Source organism: Alexandromys fortis, unplaced genomic scaffold (genome assembly GCF_014885135.2).
Source record: "Alexandromys fortis isolate MF-2015 unplaced genomic scaffold, M_Fortis_MF-2015_v1.1 scaffold_93, whole genome shotgun sequence".
NCBI lineage: Eukaryota > Metazoa > Chordata > Mammalia > Rodentia > Cricetidae > Alexandromys > Alexandromys fortis.
The window spans coordinates 6,814,472-6,834,683 of NW_026067970.1; the positions used below are offsets into that span (position 1 = coordinate 6,814,472).

Here is a 20,212-nt window from a genome sequence, read left to right on the forward strand (position 1 = left end):
TTTAGAAAGGCCAGAACTAGGGCGAGATTGATAAGACAATTTCGAGTAATTTATATTTAGGTATTATAATCCCAGGGACTAAGTGAGCATAGAAGGCATTCACTCACAGAAGGATCAGTGTGTGCCCGGCTTCTGGCTGGGCGCTGGCACTCTCAGCAGCCCTAGCAAACAGCATTTGGCATGCCCAGTTTCAGATGTAAAACCTACCACTTTTTGGCCTCTTGATGAGGAACAAGTGCACAGGTGTGAAGGCTAACTTAGCATAATAACACCTCGCAGCCCAGCTAGAAAGTGAAGAAAATAACCAAGACTTGGTTTCTGCTTAGAACTGCCTGCCTCACAGTGTGTCACCTCTGGTCATTTTTCTGCCTGTGGATTATAATAGACATCCTTACACTCTTAAGGAACAAAATACCCGGGTCAGCTTGTGACTTCAAGCTGAGCTGCAGAGGCAGCACAACTGTCCCCTCAAAAGTAGCCTGGGGGAGTGGAGACTAGCCACAGTAAAGTGTGCATCTGAGTTTTCAGAGCTATCCTGGCGCACACTGGTCCTCTGGATCTTCTGCAACATAAGGAGATTTGCTCCCCAGTGCCTAGCTCCTCGGCCCTCTGATTCTAGTCTCAGAAGTTTGAGAGACTGGTGTCATCAGCACCGGCTGTGTAGTGTGAGGACTGTTTATGGGTCTTCTCTCCCAGTGAGATTTGTGTTTGCAGGTATCCCAGTAAAAAGAAACACTAGGTTCCTTAGGAAAAGAGCAAGAATGAAGAAAGATTTTAGGGCATGGTCTCCTGGAAATCTCCCCAAGAAAGAGAAGTTACGTCTTTTGGTCTAGCACATACTTCCCATGGGCCACCCACGTTCTTTCCAATAACCAACAAGAACACACCTCAGATAATCAGTCTTGTATTCGCTGAGACATCTGAAAATTGACAATCAGGAAGGACAAAGGATGGCGCTGCTGTTCCCTAGTTCCCCCACAGACTCATTTAGCCGCAGAACTTGACCTGAAGGGATATGCATCTCCGTGGAGTCTGTCCTTGCACCCTTTAATCCAGATCCTTGCACTTGGCTGTAGAAAGAATGCACGAGATTGCTGGGGCTCCCCAAGGCCCTTCTGGGAACCTTATGTAATGAAAATGCCCTGGTTTCCACAGAACATTTGGCCTCAGGTGAGGGTGGGAGGGCCTATCCTGCCACTCAGCACTGAGTGAACCTGAGAATTCAGAGGCCGTGCTGAGGCAGCAGGAGACAAGAAATGGCACAAGAGTCTCAAATCACTTGACTGAAAATGGAACACCCTAGTGTAATATCTCTATGAAAAAGCACCTCTGAAGGCCTTAGTATTGGGGTTGGAGTCTAAGGACCAAGAGGACCAATCATTTAGATTTGTAGAAAAATAATTGGTTCCCCAGAAACTCCCAAAATTACAGGCAGCAGGCCAGGGAGCCAATGCTACCTTCCCTGTGCATCATGTCAAGTGCAGAGTCCTCCGTGACAACCTGTTTGGGACAGGGATGGAGCTGAAGGTGGGGGGGTGGTGGAATGCTTGGGCAGTGTGGGAAGCAGACATGAGACACACCTGCATCTTATCACAACAGGGAGCTTCCTTTCCTCTGAGAATGGGAGTGGAGAGCAGGCAGGGAGCTGGGTTTATTTCATCCAACACTCAACAGGCTGCGATAAGTGACCTCCAACAATGAGACAACCCCGAATCAGATATTCCCCCATCCTTCTTAGAAAGTTTTCAGTTCCTTTGAATTTCCTGACAGGACAGTCTTAATGACATCATCCAAGATTAAAGTGTCTTATATTCCTCTGCCAACTATCTCTGATACTGTTGATACTGTTGTAACATCAAATCCCAGATCTGATAATGGTCCCCTAGCCCCCGCTATCTAGCAAACAGTAGTCTGCCCCAGCTGGATTTCAGTCACACCAGTTTAAAATAGAATTGCTTCCTCTCTAGACAAAGCAACCTGAGTTGTCTTTGAGAGGAGCCCTTGTTGGATTTGTGAGGAGCTATTGGCTGGCCTAGCCTGTCCAGGGTTCTCTGATACCCTGGATCACCAGCCATGGGTAGACCCTTCCTTTAGTGGTCCACTCCCGATGGACCCCAACTCAACACCTACATGAAAGTGAAAGTGTCTATTGTTTCTTTGGGTTTTTCAGTTATGCATCCCATCAACTGTCATAGAAAGTGGTACATAAGAATCACTATGTATAGAAAATACTCTCTATGTGCTGAAGAGTCGCTATCTATAGAAAATACCCTATGTGTTGAAGACTAGATAATCCAACCCACCTTCACAGGAACCCTATAGGGAGAATATTATTACTTCAAGTCTGCAGGATTTAAAAGCCTCTGAAGGCCTTAGTATTGGGGTTGGAGTCCAAGGACCAAGAGGACCAATCATTTAGATTTGTAGAAAAATAATTGGTTCCCCAGAAACTCCCAAAATTACAGGCAGCAGGCAAGGGAGCCAATGCTACCTTCCCTGTGCATCATGTCAAGTGCAGAGTAAATCACCAACTGCTGGCCTCAAAGGAAATGAATACCCAGTACAAGGAGCAATTTGTTTCAGTTGGAGAGGAGGCGGAGGGTATCGCAGACATGTCTGACAAGTGTGTATGGTACAGGCCTGAGTCTCTGCAGTGATTCTGCTTGAGAGTGCATGAGTAATGGTCGGTCAGTCTAAACTCTCTCAACTTAAGTTTGTTCTGAGGATGGCTCCGCTCAGCAGATCACCGAGGGGTGGTTATCGGCACACCTGTGACAATTCAGAAAGGAAGAGGTTTCATTAAACATAACCACATCGTCGAGTCTGTCACATTTCCTGGAGCCCTCAGCATAGAGCCCACTCTTCCTGGGTAACAATTCCCTTCTAAAAATACCAGCACAAGGGGACAGCCTAGAAAACGTTACAACACACTTCCTTGTGGGTCCGGGGAGTTGGCAGTCTCTGCCCAGACACTAAGAACAATGGTCTGAATTGATTTCTGCTGAAGTCACTCACAGTCTACTAGGAGTGACACTAAAAGCCGGGCTCAAGTGATCAGCTAATGGCCCATCTGCTAGGCAGTGACCTCAGCTCGTGGGGGAGAATCCCTCAGCCTTCCCAGTGAACATCAGCTTAGTCTTCAAAGGCGAAGGAGTTAATTCAGCCTGGGCTCCAACTGTCATTGTGAATGATCTGTGGTTCTTCTGCGCGTTACAGGCTCTGGACTCTCATGAGAAGAAGATCAGCTCACTCCTTTTAACCGTGTTCATTTCTCCCCCTGACTCTACCGTTGTTATTCCGAACACCAGCAATAAATTATCCGACGGGAACACGAGAAACAGGCCCTAATGAAGACGTTCTTGAAACCTCAGCTAATGCATTTCTCGTCCAGACTTGACACGTTATCAATGCAGAATTTCACTCCTCCTGAATGAGCCTGTAACTGGTCCCAGGGAAAGTCCACGGGTTTGTGTTCCAGGAAAGGCAGGAATCTGGGGACAGGAAGAGACTGGCTTTAATCTTGGGAATCCCTAGGAATCAAATAGAAATATTCACAGAGAACAGGCTTTCCCTCTCTGAGTTCCTGCTGCCCTGGTGGACTGCATGAGGAGGGAGATGGGTTATTTTATAAGTTACCCAGGAGCCTTTGTCTACTCTGGGTTCAGAGGATTTGCCATATTTTTAAGAGGCTAAAGTGCCTAAAATTTATAGGAACTAGATTTTGATCTAAGCTTAACTAAGACGAGTGATGACTAAATTAACTGTGAGCTGGTGTGCTCCTGTTCCTCATCTGTTATATGGGTACAATCATACGCTATGGAACTCAGCACAGAAAATGCACACGCTGTGTGGCTGATGTTTTCTTTAACTCCTTAGCCCAACTCATTTCTAATTTGAACTTGATTCGATTCTGCAACCCTTAAGTAGACAAACAATGAACATTTGATATACAGCAAGTGTTCTCATAGGGAGAGAGACTTTGTGTGTGTCTAGGTGTGTGTGTGTTTCATTTGATTTGGTTTACATTTCAAATTTAGCAATTAACTCTAAGAAGCAGACTTGAAAAAATAGGATTGAGCTGGCTCCTACAATAATAATCACTCAGCATTTAATCTGTTTATTGAATGAATGAGTGAATGAATGAACAGAAGGCGTACTTACGTGCTTATTATGGCCTTTAATTTCTCCAGTGCTGGAAAGGACTCTCTCTCTCTCTCCCTCTCCCACCCCACTGAGGATGTCCACTGAGATGGTGTCCACTGAGCCAGTTCCACCTCTGGAGCTTTCAGAAGACATACTGGACAAGTTCGATCCTCACTGCAGCCTCTCAGGTAAACGCTCCTTTGGGAATGCCTGTCCTATAAGTCAGGAAAGGGTTCTTGGCCATCCTGCCTTCAGGCAAGTCAGCGAGAAGGGCCCCCCTGAAACCTGATCGCCTGTGCCTTCTGGTGGCAGCCTACACCAGATGGACAGGCAAATAGCCACGTGTCTGTGGGGTCCACAGTGTAAATATTAGCCGAAGTACTGGGGGGAAGTTCATTCTCATTAGAGAGAGACAGTGAGAGGCAGAGAAGCATTGTCCTGTGTTTTGGATGTGACAATCCCGGGCAGAGCGTTTTTGAGGCAATAAATGGAATATGGCAATATAGCTTGTTTCCAGTATTTTCCAGCACACTTAAACCCCATGTGCAGCGCCAATAAAATATTTCAAATATCTCTCTTTGCCTATCAAGACAGAATTTTAAATAGCCCTTTTTGCTTTATTGTCAATCTGTTTCCTTTCCAGAACTGACTTTTTGCATAACCTTTGTAATGAAAACACCAGAGACATTTCTGCCTCTACCCATTTCTAAAAATGAGACACTCAGACTTTTGATGGATGGGCCTTTTGCATATTCATAGCCTTTGTTAATGCCTCGTCTGGTTATGACTCGTCTCAGCTCCCCTCTCCTCGATTGCCTTCAAGATATTTTATGTTCAGAATTCCTCCAAAAATAAGGAAAAACACAATTGAAATGAAAGCCAAAATTAAAACAAATGTCTTGCTTTTCATACTAGGCACCTTGGGTTTGGATGGCAGCTCACCCCTGGCAGATTCATTTGCAAACTATTCCCCCAGAGACCTCACAGCAGGGCAGCACCCATCCTGAACAACATCATTCAATCGATACCTATAGTGTGTATAACACAGGGAAAAGGAAAAAACACTGTGGTAACAACTTTGAAGAATGACAGTGTCAACCAGATAGACTATATAGCTGAGAAATAGCTCCAAGAGCCTAGCTTGATCCTTATCAATAACCTGGCCGCAGCTGCCAACTGGATAGAATGACTGTAGGCTTAATGTGGGGATTAAATGAGATAATTTGTTCAGGAATGAATGTTGAGCAGTAGGCATGGAGAGCTGCACCCAGTCAGTAAAATCTTCCCACACCTCCTTTTCATATGCATGTGAACGTCACACAATCCAGGGCCCTCACAGAGGATAGCCTTGATATGTGTTATTAGATCAAGACTGTTGGTAATATCATCAAAGTCTTCCAGGTAAAGGGAAAGCTTACCGTTCAGTGTCACCAAAGGGGACCATGCCATCTGGTCTTTGTTCTATTTATTTATAGTAATGGTTGTATTCAAGCACAAAGGTGTATGGCTACTATTTCTAGTATAACTTCCTCAAACATATGGACGAGGAAAGACCTTTCCAGTACACGTAAGCTAGTCAAAGACAGTAACAATCTTACCATTTTATCCCTAGAATCTAATAAATGGCCTGACAGATTCTAGGAGGTTAAGAAATGTTGTCTGAATAGAATAACAAGTGACACTGGGTCCACCTGGACTCATAAAAATCAAGTGAAATGTTCACATATTCAATCTTCAACATTTTAAAGAAGCTTATCTGAACATTTTCCCAAGGAAACACATAAAGAAGGAAAGGAAAGTGGGAGCAGGGTATAGCCATACACACCTGTAACCCCAACACTTAGGAGGGCAAAGCAAAAATATCATAAGCTCAAGGCCAGCCTGTATTACACAGAGAATTCTGGGGTGGGTTGAGGGGAGTAAAAGAAAGGAGGGCAAACAAAGGGGAAAGAGAGGAGAGGAGGTGGGTGGGGACATGCTGAAAGGTTGTGTTAACTACACAATTCCCCATATTCTTTTGTCTTTCTAGAAATACCCAGACTGTATCAGGTCAGGGTTAGGAGCTTTTAGAGAAAACGTGCGGGTTCTTTGTTTTGTAGCTTCATTCAATTGTCTAGAAAAGCTCTATACAATAAGTTCATCTGAGTTTATTCATTCGAGCACATATTGAATAAATATGTATTTAAGGCTGCTGAAATGATTTTAAAAAACACAAAATCATAGCAAAAACAATAGTGATATCATTCTTTAAAATATTACCTGAGAAAAAATGCTACCAATATTCAGAAGGTGAGAAAGGCTAGTCAGGGCCGGGGTTAACAAGGAAAGACTGACAATGCTGGAGCTTCCTCCTGATCTGCTGGAAGCTTGGGCTGAGCAACAGCACAGTAGATGGGGTACTGAACAGGCGACATGTGTCCGATGCAAAACTCACGCATACGGATTTAGCATCATCCTCACTTTAGCAGTGGAGATAATATCGACACGCCTAGAAATTAATTCCCATGTTCTTAGAATCAACAAATGAGATAAAGGATGTGAACTCAGATTAGTACAACTTCCATTTCAAGCCCATGTGTTGGAGAGAGACGCAATTAAGAACAAAACTCCGAAAAGGCTGAGATCTTCCTCTCCTTGAGGACTGTCTGGAGCAGAAGATTGCAGGAGATGAGTCATTTCAGAGCAGTGGATCAGGGCTTGAACAATGGTAGAGTGATACATAAGTGAGCAGAGCAGACAACAACGTTTGGTTTAAGATGTAGCCACGACAAGACTTCCAAGAGCCTAGTGATTGGTCTGGAGTCATCACCGTTGAGAGCCTCTGATAATGTAACACAGAAGCTGGGCTGGAAAGGGTCTAGCCAAGGGGACTGTGAAAGGTAAAGAGATCAGACAGGAAACAACATTATAAAGAGGAGGCACAGACAACATTATAAAGACACAGGGCAGACAAAGTCCTGTAGATGATGAAGCCTGAGTGGGGCTTTTCAAGAGCCCTAGGCAGTCCTCAGAGGTAAGGCAAGCAAGAGATTCATTCTCCATCCGAGTGAAGTGTTCCAAGATCCAGGGAGCCTCTGTTGTCCATGGCTTGTGGGCCTTTAAGGAAAGGGATTCTTGACCAAAAGACATTGTGAACAATGAACCTACTTTCCTGCAGAAATTCAGCTCAAGCCTATTCTGGCAGCCATGGCCATATTTTTCTGCTTGCCCTTGCCTTGATGACTTTCCTGATTTCTCTTAATTTAAAGTTTTACCAGGGGACTGGAGAGATGGCTCAGTGGTTAAGTATACAGGTCCCAGCTACATATAACAGTTTACAACCATCTATAACTCCAGTTCCAAAGTATCCTGATGCCCCCTTCTGGCTTATGCAGACTCTGCATGCACAGACATATATTCAGACAAACCATCCACAAATACAAAATAAAACTAAACATTAAACATTTTTTTTTTGAGACAGGGTTCCTCTGTAGCTTTGGAGCCTGTCCTGGAACTAGCTCTTGTAGACCAGGCTAGCCTCAAACTCACAGAGATCTGCTTGCCTCTGCCTCCCGAATGCTGGGATTAAACGTGGGTGTCACTACCGCCCAGCTTATTTTTTTTTATGGTAAAGACTTTTTAACCTTTACTGACTTCTAATTTTCTGGTCTATATACAAAAACTTGCACGTTTATTCAATTCTTCCATTGACTAGATAAAAATAAACACTTTTCTTTTTCAGACCAAATAGCCACTATCCCTAACATCTCACGTGGTTAAGGACCCCCCATTTGTGGCCCAAGACTTACTTGTGTTACTCCTTTTCCTCTTTGAAACCAGATGACCTTTCAGACCAGTTCATTAAGGACTGTGACCTCAAAAAGAAGCAAAGGAAGGGGAAGAATGCACAGGCCACTCTGAATGTTGAGTCAGAGCAGAAGAAACCCAGAAGGAAAGACACACCTGCACTGCACATCCCACCTTTCCTACCAGGTAAGGGGCATGATACCGCTCTGCACGGCTGCAAGAACCGGCCGACAGGGCGCACCCATCTCCAAGATCCCCATCTCTTTAAACATGTGGGTTAAATTCTGTAATCCTATTGACATTGTAGAGTAGCATATGAAGACCACAAAGAAGAAGTTTTCTCCCAGTAGCAATAGAGGTTGGTGACAAGAAGGTGTCCTGAGTTTTAGAATTTCAAGGCCACAGGCTCATGAGATGTGACGTCATCAACACACAAAGAATAAGGTCTCCATAAGCTCCCAAAGTTGCAGTGAACACCTATATCCAGTAGACATGGGTGGAATCAGGATGGAAGATGGATAAGGAGGACCACGTGAGATGGGTCCCTCCCAGTCCCAGGTATCAGCTTATCATGGAGGAGGCTGGAATGAGCACCAGGTCCAGAAAAACAAAGTGACAATTAACATTTCCACTGCACCATTTTAGTGTGTCTTTTGGTAGGCTCACTCCTCTCCAGCAGTTTTATGCCTTTTCCTTCCTGTCTCCTTTATTTTTGGCCATTTACTTTGTATCCTTTCTACTCACAACATGTTTTAAGGGACACTAAACAAACAGTACTTACCTGGGTGAGATTTGCAGCAGTAACATTATAACGGAAGTTCTTAGGTCAAAAGCACAAAGCTGTGTCTGAGGAGTAATTGTGGAAACGTTCATAGGAGGAGCTAGTGCAGAAACGTGATGGAGAATCACCACTACCCAGCGTCTCTCCTACACGACAGAGGAGGCCCCTGGGTGAATGCCAGCGAAGGTGGAGAGATGATTAAAATATAGGGATGAATGTGCATGAACCACAACTTTGCAGGACAGAGATATGACCCCTCCTAGGTGTGAAAGATTGCTTCCACCTCTGCATCAGCTGTGGCAGGTCAGAGGCATTCCTCTGCCTCTCTTTCCTGAGACTGGTGACAGTGGCAGCAATATCAAGTTCCTCAGGGAAGATAACACCAGGCATTAAAACACACAGTAATAAAAACCATTCTCATTGACTTTTAGGAAACTTCTTTTTCTTTGAATAGCTACATTGTGTTCCTTCTCCAGGTACCAGCCTGCTAGGTACTGATGCACACCCCTTCAGCATTAGAAGCCATCCACTTGACCCTGTTCCTCTTTCTGCTCCTCTAACCATGCAGGTGTGATTCCAGAACACTTAATTAAAAGATACGATGTTCCAGAGAGAGTTCCAAAGGGCAAAACAGGCCCAGCCCTTCACAACGCCGACATGGAACAGAAGAGGCCAAGGAGAAAAGACACACCTGCCCTGCATATGCCTCCCTTTGTTGCAGGTAAATAAAAAAAAAAATCTGTTACAGAACATTCACAGGAGTGGTGGGAGCAGATTGGAAGAGCCTCACCATCTGGAGGTGCGAGGGGCATGGCCTGTGTCCTGGCCCAGCAAGCTGCTCTGCACTCAGGTGCCCCCAGGGAGGAGTGCACTTACTGCTGCCTTCCAGGTTTTCCTTCATGGGCAGTTCCCCGGGGACAACTTGCGGGTGGAGGAGACTCAAAAATAATTCCTGCTTCAGCTTTCCTGGTCAAATTCCCTGAGCCAGGGGAACAGAAATGTCAGTGGGACCTTGAGAAGACATGAAATTACTGCTTCTCCACCTTATGCGGATCGGGCATGTTAGGACTGATGGATGATTTCCTCAACTCTGTGGACAAATTTTCAAGGCAGGAGACAGAGATGGAGGAAGTGAGGGAGAAGATGCTCAAATGTAGATAGATATCTTAATATCTGTCAGATCACACAAGCACACGTGCACGCACACACACACATGCACACACACGTGTGCATGCACACACACAAACACACACACACATTGGGGAGTGAGTGGGGAATGAAGCTAGTGCACTCTTGATTAGATTCTGACTCTCTTGCTTGCCTTCTTGCTTGCTCGTTCACTCAGCTCACACAGCTTTGGAAATTAGCTGTTCTGACCTCTAAGTAGATGCAACCTCCTTAGATAATTCCCATGTATTGATAGTGTGGGAAGTTTAGAATACTCAGCAGTCTAGACTCACACTAGTTTCAATCTTTTCCTGTGAGTTCGTCTGGTAGTACTTAGTTTCTGGGAATCAGCACCAGAGGAAAGCCCATAATCACATAGCCAACAGATCGTCTGATACCTGCCGAGGCAAATAAAGTGAGGAGTCCAGCTAGGAAGGGAATGCACCAGAGAGACGAGGAAGGAAAATTCTATTGAATATAAAATCTTACATCTTCGTGCAAGCCTGCTGATGCCTTCCCTTCTAAATACTGAGTTATAATCCCATGAGAATGGATGCTACCTACATCCTATCTGTAGCCCAAAGACCAGCCTTCCTACTGAGTCAGAAGTGCCAATCAAGGACTGTAATGTCTCCAAGGTGCTGTGTATACAAAGGCTCTGAAGACCTTGTGAAATTTTTTGAGTCAGTCTGCTGTAAGCACCTTCAGGGGCAGACATAGCTGTCCAGTCCTGGCTTTTCTGGCTGTAGCTGCTGCTGTTCTTTATTTCTGGAGTCTGTGAGTGTGCACAGAATTGGCAGTAACCGCAATGCTTGTTAAGCTGAAAAGGATGAAGCCTTTGGCAGGTATTCAGAAAGACTCATGCTGGTTCCAATAAGGGTATTGAGAGCAACTCACAGGCAAACACACCGTCGAGACATCTCTCATTAACCCTTGGCAAGCAAAAACTGGACAAGGATTCATTATGCCTTAGAAATCCCGTGCTAACCATCTCACTCCCTTAGGTTAATGAGCAGTATCTGACAAGTCCAACTGCCTGGATAGACCGCCTACTGCTTCCCTGTCAGGTCCAAGCTTGGCCCACAGTTGCCAGAGATCCATCGTGAAAACTGCATGGCAGGGAGCACTGGTTGTGAGTGGTCAGAAACAGGTACCAAGCACTGCTTAAGAGAGGAAGTACTTTAGTCTACACTGGTAGCAGGAAGAGCCAAACAAAATAAAGACAATGAAGCAGGAAATATTGAACACCAGTCAGACAGTTGGAGGTCAGAAATCTAAACAGGGCATTTGTATAAAGGAAAGAGTAGAATCTCCTTTGAAGATGGAACAAGTCTATTCTGGGGAAAGATTCCCTGAGTTTGGTTTATGAGAACAGGTGTCTCCTTGTCAGGGCACCTTGAAGTTTGTGGAGAATATACTTAATGTAGATGACTAAGTTTGGATGCTGTCTAGGTAAGATCCTGCTCAGAAACAGCATGCTGGGCACCGCACAAAGACCTAGGACTAGAGACCTTGGCCCAACACACTAACGTCTTACAAAGAACCAAGTTCCCTAAACTCTAAATTCTGCTCTATACAGAAAGAAAGGAAATGAAGGTTGCTAGATCTCACTATGTCTGAGTCTGGTGCTAGGTGGTGGCTGTGGAGGATTGCTGGGAAGTTGGATGTTGCTCAAGGTTTCCTGCAGTGCACACTGATTTTCAGTAGAGGTTCATGGGGTATTCTTAGAACATTAAAGAATGTGGGTCTGTGCTGGGGGATGGGCCAGTGGGTGAAGTGTAGGACCTGAGTCTAGATCTCCAGATCCCAGCTTTCCATCTAGGTGGGGTCATGGAAGCCTGCCTGGATGCCCAGGTCTCAGGAAGTAGAGATGAGGGGCGTCAAAGGCAAGCTGGCTAGCTAAACTGGCTGAATTGTTGTGTTTCAGGTTTAGTATATAAAGTGGAGAGTGATTATAAAAGATGCCTGATATAAAGTTCTTGCCTCTATGCATATATGTAATTGCAAAGCATGTATGTATACACACACATGAAAAATTACAAGGAAAAGGGGATCAAAGGCCCAAGTCTCTCCTGCAACATAGAGCCCTAGAGGAAAAGCAAAGTATTTTTCCCAACTGGATAAACTGAGACTCGGGTGGGTTGAGTCAGCTCCTCAGTGGTGCCTGATGACCAAGGAAAGAGCTCTGGTTTTAGTGTCTCCCTCCCTTCAGGGACACAGCTCTGGCTTCTTAGGAGAACAGAAACCAGGAGGAAGACACATCACACAGTATTTCCCAAACTGGGCTGTCCTCAAATCCTCGAAGTAGCAAGGACCAAAGAAGCAGTGGTAACACATGTCCATTCCTGTATGGATTCTCTGAACAGGACACCCTGAGAGCCAAGACTCTGTTGAGCTCTGGTACTAGTCATCCTTCTGACACTATAAAATGCCCGAGAAAGCCAACTTAAGGAGAGGAAGGTTTTACCTGACTCAGATTTTCAATGCTTTAGTCCACAGTTGCTTGGCTTTTTTGCCCTTGAACCTGAGGCAGGAAAGAACATCACGAAGTTAGGTGTATGGTGGAGCAAAGCCCTTCACCTTGTAGTGGCTTGGAAAGAAAAGAGAAGGACAGGGGCGAGGGTGGGGTGCCAATGCCCTTTGAGGGTATGTCCCCAGAGACCTCACTTCCTTCTAATAGGCTTGCATCCTGATGACTCCACCACCTCCCGACCTCCCATGCAACTGGGAGCCCTGTTAAGAGCCCAAATATAATACATCCCATATCTTTCCCTTATAAAATATTTCAACCAATGTTTTATGTGTTGATATAAAAATGACAGCTCATTTAGCACATGCGATTATGTCCTCTGCCTCTGTGGGCAGGTTGGTCCACTTCAGGAAGAGCCAGCCTTTACCATTTAGCATGTTGTTGCTATTCTTGCTGACCCAAATCCTTCTTCCCACCTTCTGGCCCAGGTCTTCTAGACCTACATTTCAAGGATATCCAAAGTAAGTAGAAAGCTGCTGAACATAGGAATTTAAATGTATTTTTGCAAATTTTAAATTACCCAAAGTCCATCAACATAGCTAATTCTACATGCTCCTGCCATACTAGCTTTAATTCTAAATAAAACATTTTACTGTATGTCACTGTTATGAGAGAAAATTCTCCAAGTGTGTTTTTAAGTGATTTATGCAAATGCTTTAGCTTTAACCAGACTTAAAATTGTTTTTCTCCTCCAATAAATACTAGCTAACTGGTTAAAAATATAAACAAAAAGTTAAATCAAGTGAATAGTCATTAAGAACCGCACAGAGTTCTCATCAATTTGTTGCTGTTGAATGGAAGCCAATGCTGTGGAAAGGCCCCACACAGAGCCCAGCTCCTCTCCCCAAGGTCAGATCACTGGGAAGCACTGTGTAGACTGGAAGGGTGAAAGCAGGCTGTGCAGGGCTGTGGTTGGGGAACGTGGCTGGGGACTAGAGGAAAATGACAGAAATTACCAAACTACTGGTCTTGGCCCGGGTTCATTTGTCATCTCTTAAAATGGCCCTAACTGCCACTGAATGGGGAGGACCACCCAAGTCTTCTTTGTTGGTCTTTTCTGAAATCATCAGTCCTGAAAAATTATACTCCAAAAAGAAAAAGAGAAAGAAAGAAAGATAAGAAAAAAAGAAATTAAATCTTTTGAATTTCACAGGCCAGGGAATCTTTGGAAGAACAGCTTAACTTTATATTTTGTCTACGTGACAATTCATCTAATATTTTAATTCTATTTCCAAATAAAGAATTGCTGAAGGTATGGCCATACCATGTATGGAAACGCACTGTCCTCTAGTTTCTTCCCTTTGCTCTGATGCATGTGGACTCTGTCATCCAAGGACTGATGCTGGAAGCAGGCATTCAGAGATCAACACTTTCTCTGGTGCTTTTAGGTTTAACTTCATAAGGCTTACTACTCCTTTCAAAGGAGATATAAACTAGCAAATGGTGGAAAAAATATAATGGAAAACAGCAAAGGGTCCACATAGCTGATCATAGATGTGGCTTTAAATTTTTTGTAATATGTATTTATGGGTTGGGGGTGGCAAGCAGCACAAGTTCTCCACTGGACCCGTTGAGGTCAGAGGGCAACTTAGAGGAAGTAGGTCTCTCTTATTGCTCGGGACTTGGTGGTCAGACTCGGACTGTCAGAGCTGGTGGCAAGTACCTTTATTCCCTGAGCCATCTCACTGACCCACAGAGAAACTTTTTGATAGGCATGTTACAAATATATTATTAATTAATATGATGCTTCTTTGTAATGAATATGAGAACAGAACATTTAGACAATACAACACACCCTTGCCCAGTTTAGATTCAAAAGTGGCTGAACTAAAGCCCCAAACCGTAGGTCATAAATCCCTGTGTCTTCTATCCCCATGCACTGCACAACGGTGGCCTAGGCCTCTGTTTCCCCTTGCATCCAGAATAGTGTCTTCTTAAGCACCTCTACGATGGTCAAATAAGGCCTTTTGGTTCCCTCCTCCACACAGAAGCATTTCTGGGTCACTATGCCTTTGAGAGCAGTCTTGGAGCTCCAGGGCTGTCTGAGACATCAATTGGACATTCTGAATTGCAGGTCTACATTTTGTTTCGCAGGTTTGACTCTGCTTGGAGATGAGAGCCCCAGAGTGATCATGGAAGATGACGAGAAGGACGGTGACAAGCTAGCTATTTAAAGACACCTTCCCCCGAGATTGCGTGGAAATAGGTTAGATCCATTCCCTATGTGACCTAGAGGGAAAAAATAGATTTGTCTCTGCTCCCATTTTGTCCTAGTCTGACTCTGAGATCTAGATGCCCCTTCCCCAGGAGACCTACTGGTCAAACTGCCAGTCACCTCATCTTTCCTCCCGAGCTGCTTTCCAGACCCACTTCTTGAACCTCTACTATCTCCATTCAGTAAGAAGTATACTTCTCCAAACTAAGAGAGTTCAGTGTCTGCAGGCGAAGAGCACAGATGAAAAGGGGCCCTTTCCTCCTGGTTGAGAGGATGGGCAGAGTCCAAGTGAGCATCAGCCACACCCATGTGGAAGTCCAGCAAGGCCACTGCAGCCAATTAGATTGGTGAGAGCATTTGGTCTCTAGCTCATGGAATGTTCTGATGAAGTGGTTTTTCATTCTTCTTTTCTACATTGTGAGTCCAACTCTGGTCCCATTCTGAAGACCTTCATTATTAATGCCATAAAGGTTCAAGGGGGAGGATCCAGTCCACCATGCAATAGCTGAAGATGTCAGAGGCAGAGAGCACTGGTCTATGTAGAAGGTCTTATATTTAATTTTATTGTTAAAAATGAGAGCTCTTAACTATGTTCGTTGTTTTGACAACTGTGAATTATGTTATTAATAATGGCTCGTAAATAAATATCAGTGACTGTAAAGAATTTATTTTTAAAAATTTAAGGCCAGTTGAAGTTTGTTCTGATATTTTCAGCATCTGACTTATTGAGGTTCCAGTACACTTTCTTGTATAGGAGGCAGTGTTGTCTAGTGAACCCGGGTGTGCATTGAGCTCCTCTGCAGCAGGCAATCTCTGCATGCCTGTAGGGAGCTTTGCATACAGACTTCATTCACCAGAAAGCCAACAAGGGAAAGTGAAGAGTATTAGATGGAAGAAAAGCAGACGATCCAGTGCTCAGACCCAAGGGGAGCATGGGACGGTTCTGTATATACTTGAGTTCTAGCTGTTATTCTTTCTGTCTTTCTGTTCCCCTTACAAAGATGTAAAAGATACAAGACATTTCAGAAATAAAGATGCTGCTGCACACATCCCTGTGTCCTGGAACATCTCTCCTAATACTCCACTTGTTTAGAATTATAAATAACAACGGTTGAGAAATGAACAGTAACAAACCTTGCATGGTTTGGATTTGGTTAGTTTGTGTTTTTGTTTGGCCCATAACAATTTTTGAAGTCCTTGAATTAGCTGTTAATATTTAAGAATAAAATCCTGAAAATCTATATGGAATTCTAGGTTTTATTTTCTCTTGAGAAGATGTTTGGAGAGTTGACAGACTAGGCAGGCTGGGCTCTAACTAAAATGTGCCAACCCTATGACCACTGAGTTCTGTACACAATGCTAGAAGGCATGCATACACCCTTTTCAGAGTTCTGTCCCACCCTAGCTACTGACCCATTGGCTTCATGATAAGCGAAGTCTAAACCTTTACGACTTTAACCTTTTTCTGGGAGTTCAGAGCCCTAGTAAAATAAGTTAGTAATTATATACAACCTATTCACAGGGACTTCTTGTCTTTTTGATCCAAGCAATCCCAGTTTGGGGAAAGGAGCATAAAACTGTGACCACATTGCCGATTGAAGCACAAAGGATGAAAAGGGCCACTGCAGAGTGTTAAAGCAGTCCAAAGCAATTCCAGGCATGTGAAGAGCTGCATTGGTGCACCAACAACAGAATGATTTGCAGGTTTCTCACTGAGAAAACACAGATGCACTCTTGCCTTATTAGATTTTCTGTTTGAACGTGGAATACACCTGCAGTAGTGCCTGCAGCGTGTGCTTCATGACTCCTAGAAGCTTGGGAAAGCACCCACCATTTCTAGTGGGGAGAAACTGCCTGTTCTTAAAGCACGGGCCTCAGATTCCAGTCCCAGTTGAGTGACACGAAGCAAATCCCTGGAGCTCTGAGTTTGAAAATAAGGATGATGGTCCTTATGTTACTCTCTTTGTATTTTGAGAATTGAGGTGTAGAGCAGGGGTTTTGTAAGCTAAAATGTCCACCAACTGTAGGTTGGGAGGATTTGAGCAGGGACAAAGCCTTTCCGTGGACAAACTCCAGTTGCCTTAGTGTTGAGCTGGGAGCAGGATTGAAGAAGGATTCTGTGTATCTGAAGGATCTCAAGCGGGGAGAACCCTGCTACCTGTGCAGCCGTCACAGCACTGTCTGTCTTCTTTTCAGGGGAATCTGGCCCTTGTGACAAAGTCCCAGGCTCTGTGAGAAGCAGCAAAGCCAGTAAAAGTGCAGCCAAAGCTGGATGCTGTGGGAGGAAGTCATACCTCCCTCAAGCCCCTTATCCCCTTTTGGGATAGCAGGTCGGGCGAGGTTTGTGGATAGTTCTCTATATACTGTACATTCCCTACAAGCAAATGATGGGGCTGCTAGCAATGGGTTTCAAGCGCCATCCAGAAAGCAGGTTCAAATTGAAGAAGCCACTGGCCATTCATTCTTTCTGAAGGCATTGTCACTGAACCCGAGCTCACGGAGAGGAAGACACATCACATGTAAGAATTAGCTCTCCCTTAAAAGGACTGTCCAGATAGCTGTTAGTAGTTATTGGCTGGGGTCACACAGCCAGCTGCTAATGCCGAATTATTACTGGGAGAGTCAAGACCGGTGCTGTAGGGTGAGACAGGATTGTGAAGAATGAGAGTAGGGTTTTCTTTTAATTGCAATTTGGTCAGTTTTCTTTCCCCAGCCTGTGGTGCCCAAGTTGCCTTCTTTAAAGAGGAAGAGACTGCATTAGCTCGTGGTTGTGAAAATAAGTTCATAAAGCAGTTATTTTTGCCCACTAACAGGCTGGTCACCCGATGGGGTTAGTGGGAACTTTGTCATTGCCTGTGAGTGAATCTTCCATGCCACTGTAAGACATGAGTGTGAAAGTGATATTCATGAGAGCTTTTGGGCTCCTAGATCCCTGGGCTCTCCTTCAATCTATCATCTTTGTGGGTGTTCTGAACATGATTTTGAACCCCTAAGTCAAGCCAGAAGACTGAGCACAGGTCTTCTCTTTGAAGGCATCTTCTAAGGACCCAAGGTCATTGAGATAAGGACACACCACAAATGAGAGTTAGGTCTCTTTCAAAAGCACCGATTGGGGTCTTTCTTCCAATACAGACAGACTTAAATAGCATTCAGAGAACTTACATGTTGTTGAAAACAAGCTTGGCCTTGGAATTTCCAAGATGCCAACTTACCTTCCTCTAGAAGAAAAGAATGAGTGTTTTCTAAGACAAGAAAAATCCCAGGATGCTCTAAGTGGAATCCTAAGCACAGAATGTATGGGAATAGAGAGGAGGCAATTGGGCAAAAACAACAAAATACTATTTCATACCCCCGAATACATGTTAAAACCCAGTTTCAAATTCCAGGCTGAGTGTCAGTAGTTGTTATCACATCTTACAACTGTGACCAAGCCAGAAAAGGATTTCTTTGCCCTCAGACTTTGCTGTCCCAGGGATACTCTTTCTTTGTGCCCAGGGGTACTGTGTCCGCACAGTCATCAGTATAGGATAGGTTCCATGTGAACAACACATGGCTTTCAACTCCAAAGTTTCGATGCAGAAATATTCTTTTTGTTGAAATAGGAGCAGTAGGCTGCGTCCCCAGCACCCCGGCTGCCCACATGGCTAGCTTATGCCCTGAAATAATTACACGGAAACTGTATTATTTTAAACACTGCCTGGCCCATTAGTTCCAGCCTCTTATTGGCTAGCTCTTACATATTGACCTAACCCATTTTTAATAATCTGTGTAGCCCATGAGGTGGCTTACCAGGGAAGATCTTAACCTGTGGCTGTCTGGAGTGGGAGAATCATGGCGACTCCTTGACTCAGCTTCTTTCTCCCAGCATTCTGTCCTGTTTACTCCGCCTACCTAATTTTATGTCCTATTAAAGCGCCAAGACAGTCTCTTTATTTAACCAATGAAATTAACACAAAACAGAACACTCTCCCCCATCATCTTTTAAAATTACTTTTATTACAGTGTGTGTGTGTGTGTGTGAAGTATATGTAAGTCAGAGGACTTACAGGAGGAAGGAGTTCGCTCTCTTCTTCCACCATGTGGGATCCCAGTGTTACACTCAGGTTGTAAAGTTTGGCCACAAGTACTTTTGTCCACTGAATCAGTTACCAGCCTTTTAGAAACACTCTTGGCTAGAGGCCCAATGGACATCTTTCCATCCGCTGTCTCACTCTGCAGCTGGTGGCAGACAGAACTTTGCCCAGAACCTGGATCTTTTCTGACCAGAAACCCTTAAATTTCAGTGGTTTCCCCAATCTCTGCTGTTTGGAACCTAAAGTATTGGGTTTTTCCAGAGAGGTATGAGGGAGTTCTCAAAGGAAGTGACAAGAAAAAAAAAAAGAACAGGAAATAAAAGGCAACAAGAAATGAAGGACAAATTTGTTCATCCTAATGTACCTATTCCTCTTGATGTTGAAGGTCTGCCTGTGAGCTGACTAAACAAACAAAAACTAAACTACACTGTAGGTCCCCCTGTCCTTATATGACAGATAGAGAAACAATATACGCTTCATTTCTTGCCAGTTAAATTGCACACATTGTATTCTCAGAGAAACAGTGTTCTCTGAGTCCTTGTCTGATGTTTTTCCTATGCGCCTCATTTAATTCTTAATACCAATTTGTAAGACACTGAGTAAGACCCAGGGAATGGAGAGTCAAGACAGCCCCGGTGAGAGTCCAGGTCTCTTACTGTGTTCATATTGTGTGGATTTTAAGACTCTTCTTTGAAGCAGGGCCAAAAAAACAATGGAGGCTAAGGTATCTTTCCAGAAAGAAGTCAATTATGTGAACAGCTTTGAACAGTCACCCTCTGTCGTAGTTGGATCTAAAATGTCCGCTGTTACATGTGTGAATGCTCATTTTTTGTGGGTTCTGGAAACATTAAGAGATGAAGCATTGCCTGGAGGAAGAATGTCAATATCAGTCATGCCCTTGGGGACTGTTTCTTGGTCTAGCATCTTCTTGTTTGTCCTTTTCTCTGGGTCCTGTCTTTCATGAGGTAAAAGACCTCCTCCTCCACCTGTTTCCATAGCCACGGTGATGGGTTTCACCATGGGCCCAGAACCAATCAATACACTGTGGATTAAACTCTCTGAATATGTGATTCTAAATTAATCTTTCTCCTCTTAGATATTTTGGGATGGGGGAGTAATTCATCACAACAATGAGGAAAGTAGCTAATACACCCTCTATATCCTGAATTTTGAATGCATACAAATAAAGGAATCAGAACTCCTAAGAGGTCAAATAGAACCATTGCTACTGGTTGCCGTATTTTAGGATATGACAACACCTCTTCTGTCTCCTGACTCTATCCCAGGTATGAAGCACCCATCCTTTATTATGACACCAGGGAGACTGTTCTCATGTGCAAATCTGATCACATTAGACCCTCTAACTGCCTTCTCTTGTTAGAATAAGGGAAGGGATCTCAAGCTGAATGCACCCTCCATTCAGCTGTGGGCACCAGTGACATTGACCACTGCTAGGATCTCTCTCTCTCTCTCTCTCTCTCTCTCTCTCTCTCTCTCTCTCTCTCTCTGCCTTCCTC

At 44.2% G+C, this 20,212-nt stretch overlaps 1 protein-coding gene across 2 annotated transcripts; it reads left to right on the forward strand.

The window, feature by feature from the left end:
• The first annotated feature begins 4,237 nt into the window (after positions 1-4,237).
• Ppp1r17 (protein phosphatase 1 regulatory subunit 17) lies at positions 4,238-14,581 on the forward strand. Of its 2 annotated transcripts, XM_050155524.1 has the most exons (4): positions 4,238-4,331; positions 7,963-8,115; positions 9,279-9,431; positions 14,502-14,581. In XM_050155524.1, exons 1-4 carry the CDS (start codon positions 4,238-4,240, stop codon positions 14,579-14,581), a joined length of 480 nt encoding a protein of 159 aa, XP_050011481.1. The 2 variants fall into 2 exon arrangements, with proteins under 2 accessions (XP_050011481.1, XP_050011482.1); XM_050155525.1 differs by lacking the exon at positions 7,963-8,115 and having other exon boundaries at positions 4,250-4,331.
• Positions 14,582-20,212: the final 5,631 nt, after the last annotated feature.

Coding starts and splice junctions, on each gene's coding strand:
- Ppp1r17 (XM_050155524.1), top strand. CDS start 4,238: ATGTCCACTGAGATGGTGTCCACTGAGCCAGTTCCACCTCTGGAGCTT. Junction 4,332..7,962: donor TCCTCACTGCAGCCTCTCAG/GTAAACGCTCCT, acceptor CTTTGAAACCAG/ATGACCTTTCAGACCAGTTC. Junction 9,432..14,501: donor TATGCCTCCCTTTGTTGCAG/GTAAATAAAAAA, acceptor TTTGTTTCGCAG/GTTTGACTCTGCTTGGAGAT.